Source organism: Hippichthys cyanospilos, chromosome 21 (assembly GCF_059441005.1).
Source record: "Hippichthys cyanospilos isolate Australia breed blue-spotted pipefish chromosome 21, RoL_Hcya_1.0, whole genome shotgun sequence".
Classification (NCBI taxonomy): Eukaryota; Metazoa; Chordata; class Actinopteri; order Syngnathiformes; family Syngnathidae; genus Hippichthys; species Hippichthys cyanospilos.
The window spans coordinates 2,865,332-2,887,361 of NC_142389.1; the positions used below are offsets into that span (position 1 = coordinate 2,865,332).

Here is a 22,030-nt window from a genome sequence, read left to right on the forward strand (position 1 = left end):
ACATTTCCGGCGTATTGAGCGATAATGACGACTTTGAACAGAGAAGACAACGTGCTGCACACACACACACACAAATCCCCCCCCATAAAATCGTAGGTGTATTTGAGCTTTCAACCTTTTTTCCCCCCTGTCTGCTCTCCCTTTGCTGAGCTTGAGAGAGGACATGGCAATGGTGAGCAGGAGAGCAAAGAGAAGAGAGTGCAAGCTCTTAGGAAGATTGCAAAGAACATCACAAAGGCATGAGGGGGAATATTAAGTGGTTTCTCTCTCTCTCTCTTTTGTTTGAGAAGTTCCAGCCTGCAGAAGTAGCAAAAGCAAAGATGAAGAGAAATGAGAAAAAAATGAGAGGAATGACAAGGAAAGCTCAGCTATTTCATTAGCCAAGGAGCTAATGAACACCAACCCACAAGATATAGAACATAGACCAGCAGATGGGACAGGAGTGATGCCCGGAACTCAATCAGAACTCACTATTGCTCGTGACCGAACTGTAGATTTTGCATATGGGAAAGAGACAAAAATGTCAAGAAAAAAAGAAACAAGACTCACTTGGAATTCCAGGTGGGGTCTTCAGGTATTTTCCGTTGAAATGCTGGATCACTACTTCACATTTCTCCGTGGACTCCATCCTGCGACAGACACAGACAAATCTTGAGATTTTTTTTTTTTTTTTAATCAAAATAAAAACTGAGAATACACGTGGACAATTGAGCCGAATATATTTTCCGCAACACAAATTTCAGACTACATATTGCTATATTCAAAACCGCACTAACTGAGATCAAGAGACGACCCAAAACTTTTGAAGGTCCGGAATAACATAAGACTACAACTGCCTATGTGCGTTACAACACTGCTTATGTGGCTGATGGATCAATCTTCCTCAAATAGAGTCGAATTAAAAAAAAAAAAAAAAAAATCAATTTTTTAAGTTGCCATTTATTGGACGCACCCATACCTTTGGCTTTCATTTCTGGGAAAAAAAGTGCGGGATATGATTGGGGATTTACAGTAAGACATTCATGCCGAATCTAGCAGGGAAAACCTCCAGGCTACTTTCTCTTTGGCTGCTTAGAAACCGTATCCACGCCAACAGCTGGATATTCTTAGTGTTTTACATATATTAATATGCAAAACACTAAGACTTTAGTGTCGTTTTTAAGTTCTTCATTAATCATTTCATTATATGCGATGTTTTTCTTAACCGAGAGCTTAAAAATAATCCGTCCATCCATTTTTGTAGCCGCTGATCCTCACTCGGGTTTGCTGGTGCCTATTTGTAGGCGGGGGGACACCCTGAACAGGTCGCCAGCCAATTGCAGGCCACACAAAGACAAACAACCAATCATGATCGAGATCACAACTAAGGACGATTTAGGGTGTGGAATATATCCAGCGTGCATGTTTTTGGAATGCGCGAGGACGCCGAAATGCCCGGAGAGAACTTGCGCAGGCACGGGGAGAACATGCAAACTCCACACCGCAAGGCGGGAACTCTGAACTGCGACGCGGACTTTTTAACCATTCTTCCACCACTGATGACTAAAATACCGATAATAAAAAGAACAAAACAAAATGGCACATCATTAAGTTAGCAAACAAGGTTTTGTGCCGAAAGTTGTTCACCACAAATTGTGAGTTCAACTTCACAGTTGTCAAGAAAGCGCCTAAGATAAACAATTGAAACACCAATTACTTCTTCCCGCTACTTCAGTTTTCCCTGCGGAAAAAAAAAAAAAGTTACATCCAAGTGTTTCATCTAAAATGATCTGAGAGATTAGCAGAGATTAATACCAGTCGGGTTTGATTCACCGAGTGAGAAGTTCATAGAGAAACTCAAGAGTTTAATCAGGGAATCAGCTTGTGTGTGTGTTTTTTTTTTTTTTTTTTTAAAGCTTCACCCTGCCAAACAGAAAATGAGAGGCTCCATATGTAAGCAGGAGTGAGACATTCATGGTAATATACTATTGCAAAATTCATTGCTTTGTAGATTCTGGCGCTTTATTCGCTCTCACCGCCGAGAATACTCTTATCATTCTGTCAGCCGCCCACTTCTCCGTCCTCTTTCCCTCATATCTCTACCGGCATCCCTCTTTTTTTTTTTTTCCTTCTTAACAGAGCTTCTTTATCGCTCTCTCTGTCCCATCCATCTTACTCCGGGCCCGTCTGAAGCTCTTCCTTTTGACGGCTCTCTCATTCCTCCCTGTCTTTCAACCTTGCTTATTTCCTCCATCTTTTACCGTTAGACAACTTTTTCCTCGCCCTCCTTTCTTTGGCGCGCCGCTCATCCTTTTGTTTCTCTGCTCTAGTGTTCCTGCATATTCAATCTATTTTTCAGCCTTGGGCGTATTTTTTTTAGAAGAGGTCGTCGTGAAGCTATCCGATTTCTTGTTCTCAAAGGGGGTGTGGGCTTGCTGGTGCCTATCCCAGCTGTCTTGGGTAAGAGGGGTACACGCTTGGGCATGCTTCACCTATCTTTCGGCAGCCACAATTTCACTGTATTGGAATGGCGCTCTTTTTTAACGGGTCTAGTTTCCGAGTCAAATTTCTTGAGTCTGGTTTCAGATGCAGATTCTGACTACTGATGCTTGCTGTGGTTATGTTAGATTCCGGGGAATATTTTTTCCCCAAAAGCCATTGAATGAATATTAAACATAAAACATAAAAAAAGAAACTTGGGATGACCAAAAGAGCAAATTAACAAAGTCCAAAACAATAAAGTACAAAACCAAAACCAGGAATTCACTTGGTACTAAATGAAACAGGACAGAAGAAAAAAGAGACAGCATCAACCAAGGTACAACGATCCAACGAAAACCGAAAGCAAAAACTAAATACAAGACTGACAACAAGGAACACCTGGACAATAGACAATTGGTGGAGGGACCCGATTGGTTGACACAGGGGAACATCTTGATGAGCACAAAACACTGACACAAAAGACAAGAAAACATGACCAAATGATTACAAAAAAAAGAAACCATCTCAGTGCTCACTCTGTTTATTGTAATGTTTTGAACGTTCGAAAAGAACAGAAAGAATGAACGTGTTTTTGACATGGCTTCATATGAAGTGTGAAGAGAAAATTTAATAACAATACAAAAAAACGATCTGTTGTAGCTTTTGGAGAAGCTGTCTCTGGATTGCATGTTGTAATCTGAGATTTTCGTGACATATCTAGTTAGAATGTGACAGGATAAAATACTGTACCAACAAAGTACAATAGCAGCCATGACCGAGTTATGATTGCGGTTTACGTACTCTCGTTTGTAACAATTTTTTTCACCTGGAATTGAAACGTTAACATTGAAGCGGCTCCCCGTGTGCGACTCGTGTCTGGAGAGGGACATTCTTATAAAGCAATGATTTATGTGCTTGAGGTTTTCCATTTTATCCAAAGAAATTCCCTCTCTCATATCGCTGGGCGGGTTGTTTGAAAATCTGTCGGAATGCATTACTTTTCACTACAATTTTCCGTGATTTCCTCAGCGCTAACTTACGGGCCGTTCCTATTCCCAAGCATTATTTTATTGATGATCTTCAAGGTCCCCCTGGACATTCATTTTCTGCCTCCGTTTTCTGTCGCCCCTTCTGGTGGTAGATGGCGAGTCAATAAGGCCGACAGGTGCTTTCGTTTCGCGGGGAAACCAACTAACCGCTCAGCCGGACTGTCCGGCGGCCGCTAAGCGCGTGGAGCTAGCCGGTCGCCGGTCGAGCGGGCCGGGCCGCCCGCTCTCTGTGTGCTGCTGGTTAATGGCGTCAAGTGCTGCTGTCTGCAATGATTAGTGCTCAGGCTGGAGTAATGGGCTCTGATAACAGTAATGGATCAGCCTACAAACACTTAGCTCAGTTTACTCGCTAATGCCCCTTGTGGTTCAACCTCCGGCAGTTGTCTGTTGACACAGGTAACACCGACTAACAAATGTATAGAGAGCGCCGCCGGACTAAGGTTGTGCAGTTTGGCGCGCGTTTATTTTTGAAAAATGCCTCGAGGTCAGCATATCCGCCTGCAAGACTGCCGCAGTTCAGAAAGCAGCAAAGGGACTATGAGGCGCAACTTTTTTCTTATGATTTGAGCCCTGCGGCTTATGGTGCGTTGTGGCGAGGTTTTTTTTTTTTTTTTTTTTTTTTTTTTGCTAGCTGCCAGGAGGCAGTCCACTAGTAACAAATATGTGTCGATTTGTGGAAGAACCATGAAATAGAGCCGAAAATATGTGAATCAATGGCTGTATTCAAAAAGAGATTTAACATATAATAATAGATATTAAAAAGATAAAAAATACGTATAAAATGAATAAACTTATTTGATATATATACGTATATAGATGATTGTATACATGAATTATGTGCAATCTGTTTGTATGTTGACACTATTGTGGTTAATTAAAAAAAAGAAAAAAGAAAAAAAAAGGTACAAAATTACCATATACCATCTTTTTGCTTAAATATCTGATGTTATGACTTATAGTCCAGTGCTGCTTATCCGTGACAATTTATTTTTGCTCAATTTTTCCTGATGCGGCTTATTAACCGGCGCGGCTTATAGTCCAAAAATTAGGGTGAAGGAAATTGCTTTATGAACTTTGTGAAAAATGTTTGTGATTAGTATTTAAGATTTGTATTTTTCTGCATCATATATATACATTTTTTTTAGAAAACAAAAAGGTAAAGACTTGCAAATATTGAAACATTAGCCAAAATATGCTTTTAGCAATACCTGTAGCATTCTTCCAACTCTGCGTATTCATATAACTGCCAAAATAAATAATGCAAGTTAGTATTTAAGATTATTGTGGATTCTTTGACGGATGTGTCTACTTACTGTGCACTGCAGACGCAATGACAGATATCTGATTCAAATCAGATTTTTATCCACGTATAATAGAGGCCTGAGTCACCACAATCTGCATATATAGTATGCATTATAAGGACTATATGGAATGTATTATTCATGTACAGTTGCTACATATGGTGCTGCTTTGAATTTCCTCAGTCTCTGATGTAAATATGTGCATAAATATTTGAGAATTTTGAGTCTTTAATATTAATTCCTCTACAACTGTCCACTTTGCTGCAGATAAATGGGAAGTACTTGTTATGATATCTACACAGGGAAATGTATATATATATATATATATATATATATATATATATATATATTAGTATACGATTTGCATGAGTGGGAAACGTGTTTTTAGCCAAATAGCTAGCTAGCTAGCTAGCCAAAACCAAAGTTTTGCTGGTGATTCCACAGTAGATGAATTGCGAGAATTTTGGATTACAATTCTTCAGGAGATGAATTGGAAGGAGCATTTTGCAGTGATTTTTTGAACCGTTCCTGAAGGTTTGGGGTCAATATCTATTTTTCGAAGGTACTAATGGACAGTTGAAATATGCGTGTGCATCATAGTAAACTCATTTTTTTCCAAAACCAAGGATTTCAACCGAGCAACATTCGAATTGCTTTCATGTAGTCGAATTTTGCGGTACTTCCAGTTATCATATATGATTTTAAATGGAAGTAGTGCAGTAATAGAATATAGGAATAAGATGAGCTTCATTTTGTGTAAGCTCATCTCATAAATGTTTAGGGGGGTGCCGTGAGTATATTTGAATCGCTCACTGTCAAATGATTCACTCTGTACCTTGCAAAGCCAACTCCCCTGCTGACTCCGTTGGCATCCCTCAGTATCCTGGTGGAGATGACGTGACCCAGAGGTTTCAACATGTTCTCCAGTTCCTGCTCGTCCATCGAGATAGGCAGGTTGGAGATGTAGAGGTTGGTGGGGTCTTGCTCTTGTTGCTTCAGCGTGAAGAACAGCGGGCACATAAGAGAAGACAGACAGGAAAAGGGATGAGAACTAATGAATTACCGTCTTGTGTAGAAACCATGAAATCAGTATTGGGTCTGTGTCACGAGTCACCCAAGCTGCCAAGCGTGCAGTAAAATGTGTGTTAAACTCCAGCGTTTGGCACGAGAAACACGCTCATCTATAAAGTCGGTGAAACATTGCCTAGTCAGGCTTCATAAAGGAGTGAAAGAGTATAATTTGTTATGTGGTAAGGGGTAATACTAAGACATACCGTATTTTCCGCACTATAAGGCGCAACTAAAAGCCTCACATTTCTTTAAAAGCTGACGCTGCGCTTTATAGTCCAATGCGCCTTATATACGGATCGTATCATGTGCTGACTGCATAAATTCCTGACTTCTCTGATCATTGAGTTGACATTCGCTTGAGCGCAGCTCCATCTAGTGGATACATAACAGAATGCAAATGCAGCCCTAGCCACCACTAAAGCTTCGATTCCAAAAAGCCTAAATGTATTTGTCGTGAAAACACCACCTCACTGATATCCCCTCTGGAAAATAATAAAACTATTTTTTATTCATTTTTGGAGTGAACAGAGCTGTGAGAATGCTTATATTCTATTAATAAAGTTTGAGTGACTAATCTGATCATTGAGTTGAGCAGCTCCATCTAGTGGATACATAATAGAATGCAAATGCATCCCCAGCCATCACTGTAGCGTTGATTCCATGCGCCCTATAATCCGGTGCGCCTTATATACTAAATTTTATTTAAAAATGGAGGTGCGCCTTATAATCTGGTGCACCTTATAGTGCAGAAAATACAGCTATTCAGTGTTTTAACAGATACTTTAGAAAAAAAAAGATAGATTATTAGGCTCTGTTAATGCAATCCTTGGTTGGTCTCAAATGTCAATCATCATGGCAAAACTACTGATTTACAGTGTTTGTACTGTATATTCATAAATACTCCACTTAAACAAATACGTTAAATGCTGCATATCCGTACGGAATTATTTTAAAGCTGTTATTTATCGTTTCGTAAACTTGACACAAAATTTGACACAAAGACTCGCCGGGTCGATAATGTAAATGCGTTTTTAATTGCACTGCCCCGAGGTTGCTGCAAGCTAGCTAAAACTGCACAGCTGGTTGAGGCTGGAGCCCGGGGTAACAGAGGGCCCAGTGAGTCCAACTGTTGAACAGCTGGGCCCTGCAGTGCAGCCAGACAAGTCAATCAGTTATCAAGCCTGCAAGGTAAAAGTGCCAATGGCCTAAGTTACTCAAACTGACTACAACTTAAAGAAAAAAAGTGCAAATGTCTTGTCTATGTAATTTACACTATTTTAAAAGACAACTTTTAATTACTTAATGGGACGGTGTGTAAGATTTTGACTGTTTTTTTTTTAAAAAGGAATAAACTAAATGTAAATTTAAAAAAAATGCAAATGAAAGTGTTCTTAATGACCACCAGTATGTTTTAAATATAATCATAGGTCGAGTTATCATTAAATTACATTACATGGGGGGTGGCACTTCTCCGGAGGCGGCCATGTTTGTGATAGCTACAGACAGTGGGAAGTGCAGCTCCTGCAGCACCTCCTGCTGTCCGGGATGACCAACTGTCTAAATCTTACACACTATCCCTTTAAACAGTTAAAGATTGACATGAATTATATGAACAAAAAAATGTGTAATAATAAACAGTTTCCTGAAGTTTCAGATTGATTCAAATTATACGTCAGATTTTTAATAAAGGCCAACGCCATCATTTGGCTAAGTACCTGATAATCGGGCCTGATGATTGGTCTATCCCTATAATAGACACCTCAAACTTATGACGGTAGTAGAAAAGGTTACGCCGGAGAGGAAGTTTCTCCTTTTTACCCTCTTTCAATTAAACACAAAAGACGTTCGGCTCCTCCCCTGATTAATGAGTCTTATTATGAGACGGGACGCATTTGATCTGATCAACGTCCTGGAGACGGTGTCGGCGCCTGCTGTGAAAGCCGGCCTTGCTCCCTCTTCTTCTGCAGATTTATCACATTTCCACAGAAGGTTAAAAAAACAAACAAAAAAAAACGCTTAAATTTGTGTAACACCAAGTTGGGCATTGAATGAGCCTTAATTAATTCTGCTCGTAAAATCATTTGCCGCATGTAGCCCTGCAGCTGTGATTTTCTTTCAGTTTTCTTGGGAATGTTGGGCTGTGTGTGTCGTTTTTTTTCGGGGAAAATGTCAATTCAACGCGGCTGTGATTTAACCAGTTACGTGACAGAATGAGTCTCTCAGCGATACGAGAGTTTATGCGCCTTTGATAAAGGAGCGTCTACTCCATATACGGTAGAAAGGATGCGACAAAAGTGTGTTAATAGCAGTGCTCTGCTCGCGGGTGGATTATCACGAGCCGGCTTCGTGTAAGCGCGGCCGCCTCGCTAAATTCTTCCTTTGATGACGTTCCGCGCTACAAAGCCTTTAACACCCAGATGAGTAGATTATGGGTGGCGGTGGTGGAAATGGGAGCGTCTTAACCGGAGGTGAGCTGGGCTGGCACATTCCACAAGGAGATTTAATTTCCTTTAATGTCAGCCTTGGCGTACACTCTGCTGTCAGGCTATGAAGGAAACAGTAATTGAGGTGTGTGCGCATGTGAGTCTGGAGCCAATCTGAAAGTAATTACGCATTATGTATTATGCCTATTCTCTCCGACGTACGTAACGACGCGTTGGTGTCAATCCCTCCCCCCCGGAGGTACCCGCTCCCCCCCCCCCCCCCCGCGGAATGCCAGTTGTCTGGCCCCTTGCCATTGACCAATACTGTAGAAGGTTAATGGAAAAGCTCCAGGCTGGACTGGGCCTTTGATGAGCATAATTCCTTCACCTTGCCACCAGGAGGAATCCGACCGTGTGTGTGACAGGAAGAACGGGCCGTTGCGGGGATGTGTCATTTACTGCTGACGAATGGCCCCCGTGCTAAAGCTGACAGCCTCACAGCTGTTTTTTCATTTCGACACCCTGCTCTGTTTATACCTGACTGTAATTTCTGATAACGTTACCGGGGGGGAGAGGGTTGGGGGGGTGTTAGCAAATAAGGTACCAACCCTCTCCCCCCTGCGTGGGGGAGGGATGTATTGGTTTACAAAGGTGCTGAGATGCATTCAAAGTCTCGTGAGAAGCGGGAAATACTTGTCGCCTCGGAGCTAAAGCAAACAGCCGTCCATTTTCTACAGCTGTCTACGGGACACCTTGAGCTGGTCGCCAGCAGGGCACGCGGGGACAAACAATCGCACCGAAGGACAATTTCCATCCGTCCATCCGTTTTCCAGAGCCGCCTATCCTCACAAGGGTTGCAGGCTTGCTGGCGCCTATCCCAGATGGCGGGGGACACCCTGAACTGGTTGCCAGCAATCACGAGAGAATCACAAGATGTCCAACCAGTTATTGGCTGTCGCCACCACCAGAATTTGAATGGAGATCTGAGAAACTGGTGAACTTCATGTCGGAAAATAATTGGAGGTAGTGCTGAAATACACTGGGGGCAAAAACAGATTATTGACACCTTGGGCATAATTTTGATAAGTCACTTGAAGTACTCACTCAATTTAGAGTGTTGGGTTATTTTGAAGGTACAGTAAATTTTCACCGTTACACAAGAATTACTCAAGTACGCATTGTAGCAAAATAGTAATTCTTCAGGATAAATGTTAGGTAGAAATATTTTTGAACTGGTAGTGTGCTTCAAACTACAGGTAAAAAATGGTCCTGCCTCACACTTCCCATTTCCTCCTTCATATCACTGACCTTTCTGTTTTCAACTTTCCTTGCTGTCAACGGTTTTCTTATACGCTTCTCCTTATCCCCTGTTCAATCTATGACCTTCAATCATTCCACTGTGGGCATCTTTTCCCCTCTGTTCTCTTACTTTCATCAATACAGCCTACTCAGGAGATTAGCTGGATGCATAATTGGCTCTACAGGGCTTCATGGTTACCCGAATGCACGTTAGATGCTCAACCTATGCGGTCACCTCCTATAACTCCTTCAAGCACACTTATCCGGTTTGCTGAGGAAAGAGAAAAACAATCCTTTTTTCATCCCATGAGGATGAGTATGCACAACACATACAGTACGAACAAAAATACAGAATATGATTCCGACGTCAGTAGAGATAAGTCGGTGACTTTTTTTTTAAGACGAACCTGTAACCAATATAAACGTGGTAAAAAAGTAGCTAACAGCTGTTGGAAGATTTATCTTGCTTTTTTGTTCGGTTAATGTTAAGTAGGATGCAGTTTAAGGGCTACTTTTAAAGTTTTTATATATATCATAAACAGGAGAAAAGGCATTCGGTTCTGCTCTTGCATGAGGAGAACGGAGAAGGACTGCACAAATACAATTCTGCACCGTTCTGAAACAGTCTCTCTGAATCTTCTCTTTTTATTTGGTTTAGAGGTCCCTAAAACAAAGGTACAAAAGTACATGAAGGTTCCGACCCTAGAAGGGCAAAAATGCGACTGGGGGGGGATGAAGCACCGCCGGAAACCAGTGCATTTGTTCATCTATGTGTCTGCACGTGTAGGTGGAATGCCTAAATTATACCAACCTAATCTAACTTTTTCTTTTAGCGAAATCCTGAACTCATCCCATTTTTGCACCGCAACCCACTGATGATACTCCAGAGGTCATATTTGTCTAAATGATTTGTAATCACTTAAATGAGAGCTGCAACGCAGTTCAAGGATGATGAATCTTTGCCGCTGCAACAAGGTCATACACTCATCTCTTTATGAATAGCTCTTAGCGCAGATGGCGTCTGAGTCAGACCGAGTAACCCTTCTACCAGTCGCTAACACTGTCACGGGTCAAAAACATTTTTCACAATTTTTAAAAGCTTGAAATATCGGAGCTTCTCACAGTGGTGCGCTCAACTCAGATACAATGATTAAATAAAAACAGTACAAATAACCGGCTGTTACTGTAGAGCAATGAACATTATACATCACTTTATTCCACGACGGCATTCTCCCCATGAGTGCAATATATGCTAATGACAACTACTAGAAATGCGTCTTTGCAGTCCAGGGGCACTGGGGCTATTTCACTATCAACATTCACACACATTCACTTGCATAATGGCACCGCACCTCATATAAACTCACTCTATTGCGCACACTCTGTCGATGTGATGTTTCCGTACGCGCATATACACAATCACTCACCCGACGTCAAATTACAGCTTAAGGAAAAATACTTTCTGGCAACTCTGCATTATACTGTGATGATAAATGCGAGAGAAGGGACAATTACAGGTGATGCATTATTGAGCCTGTGGCTTTTCCAACATGCTTATGCAGCAAGACCTTGATGCGTAGGTCTGCTGATGTACCTGGTAAAATTTTGAATGATGAATTTAATATGCACGCGCTATTTTGCTCATTTGTTGCGAACGGGATTGTGTGATTTAATAGCGCGGTCAGAACTAGACGAGAACTGCAGGGCCTCAAACAGCGCAGCATAGATATACAGAACCATAAAGAAAATACCGTAATGCACTTACCATTAAGATCCAAGTGAGCAGAGACACTCAATGTTGAATTGTTTAACATCACAATATTATTTAACAATAATGGGTTATCTTTGATACACATTTACTGCTAGCAACCAGTTGATGAAGCCTTGTGAAGCGATTGAGGATTTTTGCATGGATGATACTTTTTAACATTTTTTTTCAAATGTAGCAAAAAATGGTAGCAAAAAAAAAAAACGACGTATGACTGGTATAGGGTAATGACCCCACAGCTAACCGCAACGGAACTGGGACTTAAATAAAAGGGACAATAATTAGGCAAATACGAAACAACTGGACGAAACTAGAGGTGGGGGAAGATGATTGGCTGAAACACACGGGCAACGGTGTTCCGTTTACCCGTGTAGATATATATATATATATATATATATATATATATATATATATATATATATATATATATATACATATATTAATACAGGTAATTGTTGTGTATATAATGGCACACACATTTTGCTATATGAGGTTATTGTATTTGTTGTTCTCATAGTTAATTCAGAAGTGTGTGTGTGTGTGTGTTTTAAGCAATTAAAAACCTGACATTTAGCATAACGGTCATTGTCTCTATGCACTATAGTTGATGGGCGGAAACACATCCTGTCATTACTTAGTAAAACAGACACAAGAGCAATAAATTAGGGTGCCATCAATGTCATGGCTCATACATTTTGATGCCGGGTTAATGTGAATTTAAATGGGTTGATATGCGCTTCACCCGATTAATCACGACCCCCCTGATTTGATTTTGTATCTCCCTTGGTGAGCTAATATTCAAAAGATTAAAGTTTCATGTGGTGCTATAATAAAAATGTATTATTAACATGTAAAATGGGGATGCTGGCCTAACCTCAGTTCTCTAAAAAGCTTAGACTTTTAGCATACAAGGGCATACTTACTTACATACATATATACATACATACCGTAGTTCTATAAGTGACCTCACTTTTTTTTTTTAATTACAAAAACACGAGTATTACTGTGTGTGTTATTAAAACGATGAAATTGTGGTAATTTTAAACACAATATCATACTGTTACGGTTAAGGAGGTGAAGGAACAAAACAAGTGTGAGGCAATCAATGCTGCAAATGTTTAAACTAATGTTGCAACAATATAATGATTTGAAGTTTCATCACATGACACTCCAAATTGCTCCTCTCATTTAACTCTCGGATGTCCTCTCCTTCCTGCTCATCATTTGCGCAAACATCCTCGTCACTCTTCCACGGATATTCATCTTTGGACCTGTCCAATTTGTTTGAAACAGATTTGCTGATCATCTTACTTGGGATGTTCTTTAACCAAGTGACGACTGTCGTGAGATCAGAGCCCTTCGCTGTTTCTCCCACGCATCCAAGGGCTGACGGAGACGAGTCAAGCCGTCTTTTCCATTTCATAATGCCTCAAAGCACGCCGGAAATTGATCCATGCAGTCTTTGTTGACAACAAAGAGGTAATAATGCGGCTCTTGATAAAAATGCATTTTTCGACGTTCTGTGAAAACGCTCTAAAACAGATGCATACTATATCAAATTAGAGGTGTATATCATAATTTTAAGCCTTGTAAATGGCATGGTAGAACTTATTTTGCACTCAAATTAGTATTATTCAAACATTAGATAACATTTGGCTGTTTTGAGTTATGCGGTTATAAGTCGACATCCCTGATATGGGGATTGAAAATGAGGGAAATACGGTACATACATGCATATATACATATATACATACATACGTGTGAACCTTCATATTCAGGAAAAAAAATCTGCCTTTCTTTGTGGGAGTTTCCATCAAAGCTGTGGTTGTGTTGATGGTGCTGCCTCAGTGAAGACAACATTCACAAATGTCTTCCCACTTTCATAATACATTTTCATCTCCATAACCTTTGTATTTTTCCATTAGGGTGTTTGCATCAACTGCTCATTGTATTGTTGCTGGGGTAAATGCATTTTTCTGTCTTATAAATCATTCATGATATAATTTCTGAGATTGAATTTTTCCTGACTGAGATCATGCCATGGCATAGAGTGCTGCTGATAGTTCTGAGCAGGAAGAAAGAAAATGGTGATGAACAATTGGATTTCCACTTTTAGCCTATGTGGAAACTTTCGTAGGCTTTGAATTATTCTAAACTAAAATGTATTATGAATGAATCGTTTAAATACATTGCCAAGGGGAACAATGAAAACGCGATGAAATACGAACACTTACATGCTCCTTTATCTTAACATCTTCGTTCCAAGTTCACTTGAATTGTAATTTAACTGCAATTTTCAGAACAGCGGGACCTGGGAAAATCACAGGGGTTGCTTCTGGTCGGTCCGACTGAGCCGCTAGCGCTGTTATGATCAGTTACTATGGTGATGTCAACGTTTTCATTTTTATATTTTTATGGCATTCTGTCACCATCATCATGTAATATTAGGGTTAGGGTTATATGGACCATTCCTATAGGAATGAGGTCTGACAGTATGTGAGCTCAGTAATGTCTCCATTGTACTCATATTTGTGCAAAATGCAAGTTGGACAAAAGGAAAATGGCCATGGAAAAGAAATAAACTGCCAAATACTGCACACATTTTATTTTACAGTCTCATGAGTTATTTTTGAGACATGTAGAAATGGAAGACTTTCGCAAAGGTGCGATGGAAACACATTTCCGATTTTTGGCAACTAGATGAAGTAAAAACCTCAATAAATATTAATAATCCTAACAACTAGACCGATTCCGGTCCTCTAGGGCCACAATCCGGCCTGTTTTCGTCGTTTCCCCTCAACCAACACAGCTGAATTAAATCAGGGTTGTTCTCAAGCTTCAGCAAACCTTGCTGATGACCTGATCATTTGAATAAGGTCGGAAAAAATAGTGGAAAAAAACAGGCTGGATTGCGGCTCTCGACGACAGGACCAGGCCACCCCTCCCTTCGAGGTTTTGCAAATAATATTGGGCATTGCATGCTTAATTAAGTCTGTGTGCCTGTGTGTGTGTGTGCATGGGTGGACATGTGCGCTCCTCCTCGTCCCAGTTGCCTGCTAATCCACAGCATGCATTTTGGAACATGGGCGTGAAGCTTAAGGAAGTGTAGTTTTATTCCAAACACAGGTAATGTCGAATCTAGTTTGCTTTCAGGTCTAGTTTTCCCTGGTTTGGTGTTTCAGGTCTAGATTCCCAGGTCCAGTTTAGCCAAATGAGCACCAAACGGCTTTGTAGAGACTTTCACACCGAGGTCTAAGAAGCCAAAGGTGATGTCAAAAACCTGGTGGATCGACCACTACATGAGGAACATTTAGCCCCTGGGGAAAACATGCAATAATATAGCAACAGCAGGATCAAACATTACGTCTTTTAGCTGGTGTGCAGAAGAGGTTGTTTGGTATGAATTACGGACTGCAGCTTTGCACTGATGCCCTTGTCAGCTACATGTTGTTGAGGTGGGCTGCAAAGGGCATGATATACCATATTTTACGCACTGTAAGGCGCACCTAGAAAAGTTTAATTTTTTAAAAAAGCTGATGATGCGCCTTATAATCAGGTGCGGCTTATATATGGATATCAATAGTGGGATTGGGGTTCATAGATGCGGATAAACTTTACCTGTTTCTTTTGTGTGTTTAGTTATCATATTGACATTGAGTTATTATGCTATTGAGAGTTTTATTTTAATTACCGTATTTTTCACACTATAAGGCGCACCTAAAAGCCTTATTTTTTTTTTTTTAAAAAAAGCCTTATAATCAGGTGCGCCTAATATATGGATCAATATTGAGATTGGACTGATAAAGTAAGCTTTACCTGTTTCTTTTGTGTGTTTATTATGCTATTGAGAGTTTAGAGTTATTATTTGAGTTATTATTGTTATTACTTTGAGTATTACTATATTGTGATCGAAATTTTTTTTAAATATGTCATTAATTGAGGGAGCTTCTCATAATCCGGCGCGCCATATATATGGAAAATTTTTAAAATATGGCATTAATTGAGAGTGCGCCTTATAATCCGGCGCGCCTTATAGTGCGGAAAATACGGTACTAGGTCCAGCTCGGAGAGGATGGCGGCCAGCACGTATAGGGGCCAATCTTTATTTGCGATCAACTCCACTCAATGGTTCCCGCTGTCCACGTTAAGGCCAAAGCGAATGCGCGATTTCTCTGAAAAAGCAGAAAGCGTCCACGTCTTTGTTACCCTCCACATCACTCAAGTCTCCAAATGCAATTTTCACTTATGAATCTAGTGCAGAGTAAACAGCATAGGCAGTCCGCGTGCTCAACAAACACAGTACGAATAACTACCCGGGGCCACAGACTCATTTGTTATTCCTTAATGTGCCACCGCTCACCGGGGAACAGTAAGCCTGCCGCGTGAAACTACACCACAATGTGAGCATTGCATGTGTAACTGCAGCAGGAATACTTGGCCCCGCTTCTGTCACCATCAGCGCGGAGAAATAACGCGGCGAAAGGCGAAGGCTGCGGAAATATTGAAATACATATTAAAGAATTATTTCTCAATGGGAAACGGCAACAACAAAAGTAATAAAAAAGCAATATTGGAAGTGTTGTGCGGGGAAAGCAACTCTGAACAAATCAACATTTACGCGGCATCAGTCAAGTTCAGTAGAGGAAGCGAGGCAATGATTTTCAATTACCAAATGTTGAGGCGGAGTATTAGTCCTCAATTGAATATCGCAAGCTAGAAACGAACAATCATACCGCGTATGCATATAATCTTACACACCATCCGGCCGCAACCTTTGCAGTGTAATGGCAAGAGCTGTATCGCAGAATATCCTGCCTGAACGATAATGAACAATGTTGTGATTGACGCTGTTAAATCAATCTTCAAAACAGCTCTCGTATTTGGCTGTCGTTTTTATTTTAGAATCGCTCGTAATCGTCTGGCCACTTTATATCCAGAAATGAATAGGAAGGCAATTAATGGACAGATCTGCTACCTTGACAACCGGTGTGGTCTGCTAGAGATGCGATGGAAGGAGCGTTCTTGGTCCTTTATATTAGCATATAATCAGCAAAGCAAGATGTGGAGGACTGCACGGGGTATCCCTCTTTTCATCAATCCTCTTTGTGATTTTCATGAACGCAATCCGGCGGCACAGTGATTTCGTCTGGGTGCTCTACTGGAGTTCGAGTTCCGTGGGAACCAACGAGAGCCAAGCCACAAAGCAAAGCACACGTACCATTTTGTTTGAAATGGAGGTCTCGAGAAATGCATAGCCGAAGCTTTCTTTACCCAATTGACGACTGTTGCGAGATCAGAAAGTGGAAGTTGCTCTCTCGCCATTTTTGTCTTGGACAAGTCAAGCCGTGTTTTCCTTTTCATAATGCGTCAAAGTCCACTGCAAAAATGATCTATGCACCCAAATAAAAAATAATCTTTTTAAGTCTTGTAAAGGACATATTAGTTATTTCCCTTTTCAGTGAATGTTAATTCAAACAAAGATATGTAGAAAAAATGATTTGAATTATAAATCGGCCTGCCCAATATGAGATTTGAAAATGAGGAAAAAAAACCTCGAGAGAAAAATACGGTAAGCATTATTGCCTTTTTTCCTATATTTTTCTGTTTTGTTTTTGAACACTGCTATATACAGTAAAGTTGTCAGACAAGTAAGCTTTATTGTCTTTTTTCATTTTCTTGTAAATATAGCTGTTTTATTTGTCTTTAAACGTGCTCCCTCTCACTCCCTCTTTTTTTATTATTATTTTTTTACAATAAATACAGCAGCAGTGTACAGTATGATTTGACACGTATCTTGTTACCATAGTAACTCGTTCAGACAAGTTAGTACTGATAGGTGAATGCAACGAAACCAGTAGTTTGAATAAGACCAAATTTATTGCCCTGCAATTAAAGTAAATTTTGATCGAGTCTGAGGACACTCTGTGGTCGCTATACACTATTTTTTTTTTTTTTTAATGAGCCTGTTGATATTATATAGAAAATTATTTATGTAGTTATGATGTCTAGGTCTATCTATTGCTCACACATACTGTAATGAACACCCATGAATAAAAATATAAGTGAGACCGTCTTTTACTTTGTCAGCATACTTAAGATCCGTGTCGTCAAGTACACAAGCTCAAATTAAACTAGGAATGAAATGATGTTTCACCATGTGTTAACACTTATGGAAACATTTCATGGACATTAAGCAACGGTAATGAAACATGACAGAAAACCTGACAATTGAGTCAAATTACCCTGAAATAAAAGTGTGAACTGCACATCATCTTGTTTTCACTGTTTTGACAGCTTCCCTTAGGCATAAAAACATATGTACTCAATCTGGAAATTAATAGGCGTGCTTGCTGTCCAAATTAGATGACGGTATTGCGTTTAAAGAAGGTCATTTCGGTAATTATAAATTTGGGTTCCTTTTATATGAATCTACACTTATCCAATCTGCATTATCCATTCAAAACGTATACTGTAAAGGACATACACACGTATGTGTACACTTACATAGAATATGCGGAATGCATCTATTCAGAAAATACATTATGTTTCTTAAACAAAAATACTATCTCAATATTTTTCTAAAAAATGAAGAATTGTATGCGTACGTGGATCCAAACGCATCAAAGTAGTAAATGAATGACCTACAGGTATATAGAGCGGATGGCTGCTTGTTACAGTCTAATTCTCACCCTAAATAGCCTGAATGAAGGGAGGTCCAACAAGACACGTGTTTGTTATGGACACTAACGATACTGCGGGACAAACTAACGACCCACACAGAGTGGCCCACTAAGTTCAATGGCCTCATCACTCCCACTCTGTTAAAAAAAACAAAACAAAACAGAAGACAGCGGCCTCTGCTCTAAGTCCGCGTAAAGAAGAATACAACAAACAGAGACAGAAAAGGCAATTAGAGAGGAATTCAAGCTTTATGACAGGAAAGATGGGAATTTATCAGAAACATCTATTCCCAGGCGGACATTAAAATGTCAAATAAGTAAGCTTGTATTTTAATCACTGCAGAACACTAATCCCTGCATATTATTAGAAAAGAGCTGCAGAAACCCCAAAGTCAACCACCCCTCACCCCACACACTAAGGAAGATGATCATTCAGTTTGTTTACTCAGAACCGTATTAATCGTGAACGTTTGGCTCAACCTTATGCCGTGCAGCTGATATGTCTTGAAGATAACGCACGGCTTTCCGAGCTTTCAGCAAAGCAACAAAGGGGAACAATCAAATGCTTGTACGGAACAAAAAGCAAGGAGCTAGAGGCAGCACTATAAAAATGAGTTAAATATGACTATATTCTCTGCATACCTGCAAAAAAACGTCATTATATTGAATCATATATACTATACTATGATATTATATACTATAATAAGGGCCAAAATCTTTTATTCATGTTCCATTCATTCATTCATTCATTCATTCATTCTCATGTCTCACTAGGTTCAATCACGAGGGTCGCAGGCATGCTGGAGCCTATCTCAGCTGTCTCCGGGCTGCAGTGTCTAATATGCACGTTATGTCACGCATGTTCTTAGAAATGTGGGTGTAAGTCGGAGTACCCAAAGAAAACCCATGGGTGCACGGGGACAACATGCAAACTTCACTTATGCAGGCCCGAGCTGGAATCGAACATGGTAATAGATGATGACAAACGTTTTCAGCGATCCAATGATGACTCAAACAAATTCTTCCCCTCGACATATTTTTTCCATCAAAATCAAATTTGCAAATAAATAGTGCATGAAAATGCTCCCTCGGAAAACTCAGTTCTCTTCAAGAACATTTGTTGGGCTGAGTTCATTAGAATACATTGCGAAGGCTAAAATAATAGAAAATGAAAGAAGAGCAAACGGGTTTGCACGCCATTAGCCAAAACTATGTCGGCGCAGTTGTTTTGCAACTCGGCAGTGAAAAAAGTGACATAAATGACAAAACAGAGGAAACAGCAGGGAATATGAACTAATGGCTGACGTCGCCTGCAAAACGAGGGTCACCTTATCCGGAGGTCATCGTGACTCGGGAGCGTACTTGTAAGCATGGGAGGAGAATCCTGCTGACTGACTTTCGACAAACACGCTTCTCTGACGTCAACACCTGCTGTAAGCCTCCAGATAATTAACTGTCATACGTATCTCAGCGGGGTTTAGCATTTCCATAATCACTCCATTTATCACTGCCACGCAAAACACAACATCACTCCGCAAAAGTTTCCGTCCATTATTCAAGATCTGTTGTTTGAACGTCAAAAGCGAAACGAGATTGGATCAGAAAACGAGTTCGCGGAGTTGCCGTTAACAAGTAACGCTAAGGCCCATCGAACACGACTGCACAATAAACACACACGCCGAGGCAACTTTACAAATCCTCCGACAAACTATCTGCTCCGTGTGTTATCTGGACGCAAACTAACGAGCGCTTTAATATGAAGGTCTAGATCATTAAAAGAGCTCGCCGTTTGATGCCGAAATTGACTTTCATCTTCGTGTGGCGACAGCTGATTAGCGCGCGCAGGTTTAAAGGCGCGTATGTGTAAAATGATGCCGTGCTGGATGATCATTAGATCTAATGAGTGGACATCACCGACGGCCGGCCGGTTAACGCGTCCGCCTTTGGTGTCCCGATTTCAATACCTGCTCGCTCCGGTGTAGAGTTTGCATGTTGTCCCTGAGCCTACGTGGGCTTCTCTCGAGGAACAACTAAAATTTAAAAAGGAGCGCAGTGTTTAATCTCATGGACTACAGTCAGACATTATACAAAAAAATTCGGATTGTCATTAACTACGGTTCAAGGTAATTAATTTAAAACGACACTAGTTCGATATAGATGAAAACAAAAATGCTTCTTGACGGCTTCCATACGACGTCGGAGGCGCGTTGTGGCGTGATGTCACCATGCAGCACGTTCTGGAAAGTCAAGTCTGCGCGCAGGACGCACAAAAACAAACAGTGCAGGAAATGGCACCACGTTGTCTTCATTGAAAGCAGTCTTGTCTCATTTTGCAAACTTGCTGGACAAAAGGCTGCAAATGTAAATCAATATTTTACTCCGACGCTAACAAATGGCGTTTGACCGTCACGGATCTGCTGATTGTGTAAGCATTAAAAGTGCCTTCATGTTCAAGCCATTTTCATATACATATATATATATAGATAAATTGGAATTTCAAGTGTAAAATCTGCTTTTTTATCTTGTTTGGTCAAAGGGCAACTGCGGCGCACCGTGAGCCAATGATGTATAGCTAAGACATGGAAACGAGAAGGGATAACAGTACTACAATTACGTTATGAGGTTTAATAATTTAAGTAAATATGTGTAATGTTGGATGTCCAAGGAGTGCCACTGGCATGTGCATTTACAGTCTATCTGGCATGCAGGGAACCTTCACAGTGTGTCTCTCTGCAATATATATATATTTTTTTGGCGATAGGTGCGAAGTAGCGAGGGATCACTATTATAATATTGTATTTTCAATATATATATATTTTTTTATGGGCGGGTGGTGCATATATAAGTGTATTGAGTGTCAAAACAAATTATACAGGAGACAGCAGGTTAATTTGAAGAGGAGGGGGGAATTATTTGTCCTTTTACGAGACCAACCAAGGGGATTAGGGTTCATTACGTCATAGCGTGATTAACAACACCTACGTCCCGCCATTAGACTGACCTTGTTAAGTGTGTGAGGTGATTACGTGGTGTGTCACCATCAAATGCTCCCACCATTAATGAAAACAGCATACACACCGTTTACAGCTATTGCTGCGATATTGCACAGATCTTTTGTTGATGTTTCACAGTGGCGCTGACCTTAAGGGCACAACAACATCCCTGCACTTTTTAAAGGGTAGACACTGACGCTATTTTCAGTCTTTTCACGCGGTACCAATTTCTGTTAGCGCACACATAACTGGCTGCTATACTTAAGAGTAATTAGAATCAGATGATAGTGCCTTAATTGGAAAGGAATGCTTAAAGGGCTACAGGGCGTTTCTGCATGAAGAAATTAGCTAGGAGAGAGCACAAGAGACAGTAGGTAAACATGGCAGAAGACGGACAGCGAATGACTGTTAGCGGCCGCCTTGCCTTTAAACATGGGGCGGAATGCTATAAACAAATTATAAGGCTGCGAGAGTCTGGTTTTGGTATTAAAAAAAAATGGACGCAATAAGGCCCGAGATTAAATCCATTCCGCTTTTCAGACAGTAACTTTGTGTGCTTTCAGCTCAGCAATGACTTCATAGTGAGGATTACAGGGGCATAGACTTGAGAGCAATACATATTGCATGATGAAAGTTTGATATACACTTGACAACAAAGGGACAGAATATTAAAGGTTAGAATCCATTGGTAAGAGGGCAAGTTTCATTTAAACTGTGCCAGAAGCCAATTCCAAGTTGAAAGCAACTGCAAGAGAGCAAGCGAAAGCGAATGAGAGGAGCGCCAGCGAGAAGGAGGAGGGGCTCGCTTTCATTCTGTTGAAAGTCACAGCTGAAAGTCAGGCCTGATTGTTTGCTGTTTGTATGCTGCTTTCATTGATGCATGGGAAGAGTGGAAGATTCCCTGGAGGCGCTCGACTCTTAATGAAGGAAAGGGACACGCATCCACTCAGGACTTGGGACTTCCTCATTTACTGGCCACCCAGGGG

At 40.6% G+C, this 22,030-nt stretch overlaps 1 protein-coding gene across 1 annotated transcript in view; it reads right to left on the reverse strand.

Moving 5' to 3' along the window:
- The window catches only part of rbms3 (RNA binding motif, single stranded interacting protein), a 190,716-nt gene that overhangs the window by 59,959 nt on the left and 108,727 nt on the right, over window positions 1-22,030 (reverse strand). The window contains exons 5-6 of the mRNA XM_088404487.1: window positions 5,646-5,803; window positions 550-629 (exon numbers count right to left, since the gene is read on the reverse strand). Of these exons, the coding sequence (XP_088260613.1) occupies window positions 550-629; window positions 5,646-5,803 (238 nt within the window). The remainder of the gene's footprint in view (window positions 1-549; window positions 630-5,645; window positions 5,804-22,030) is intronic.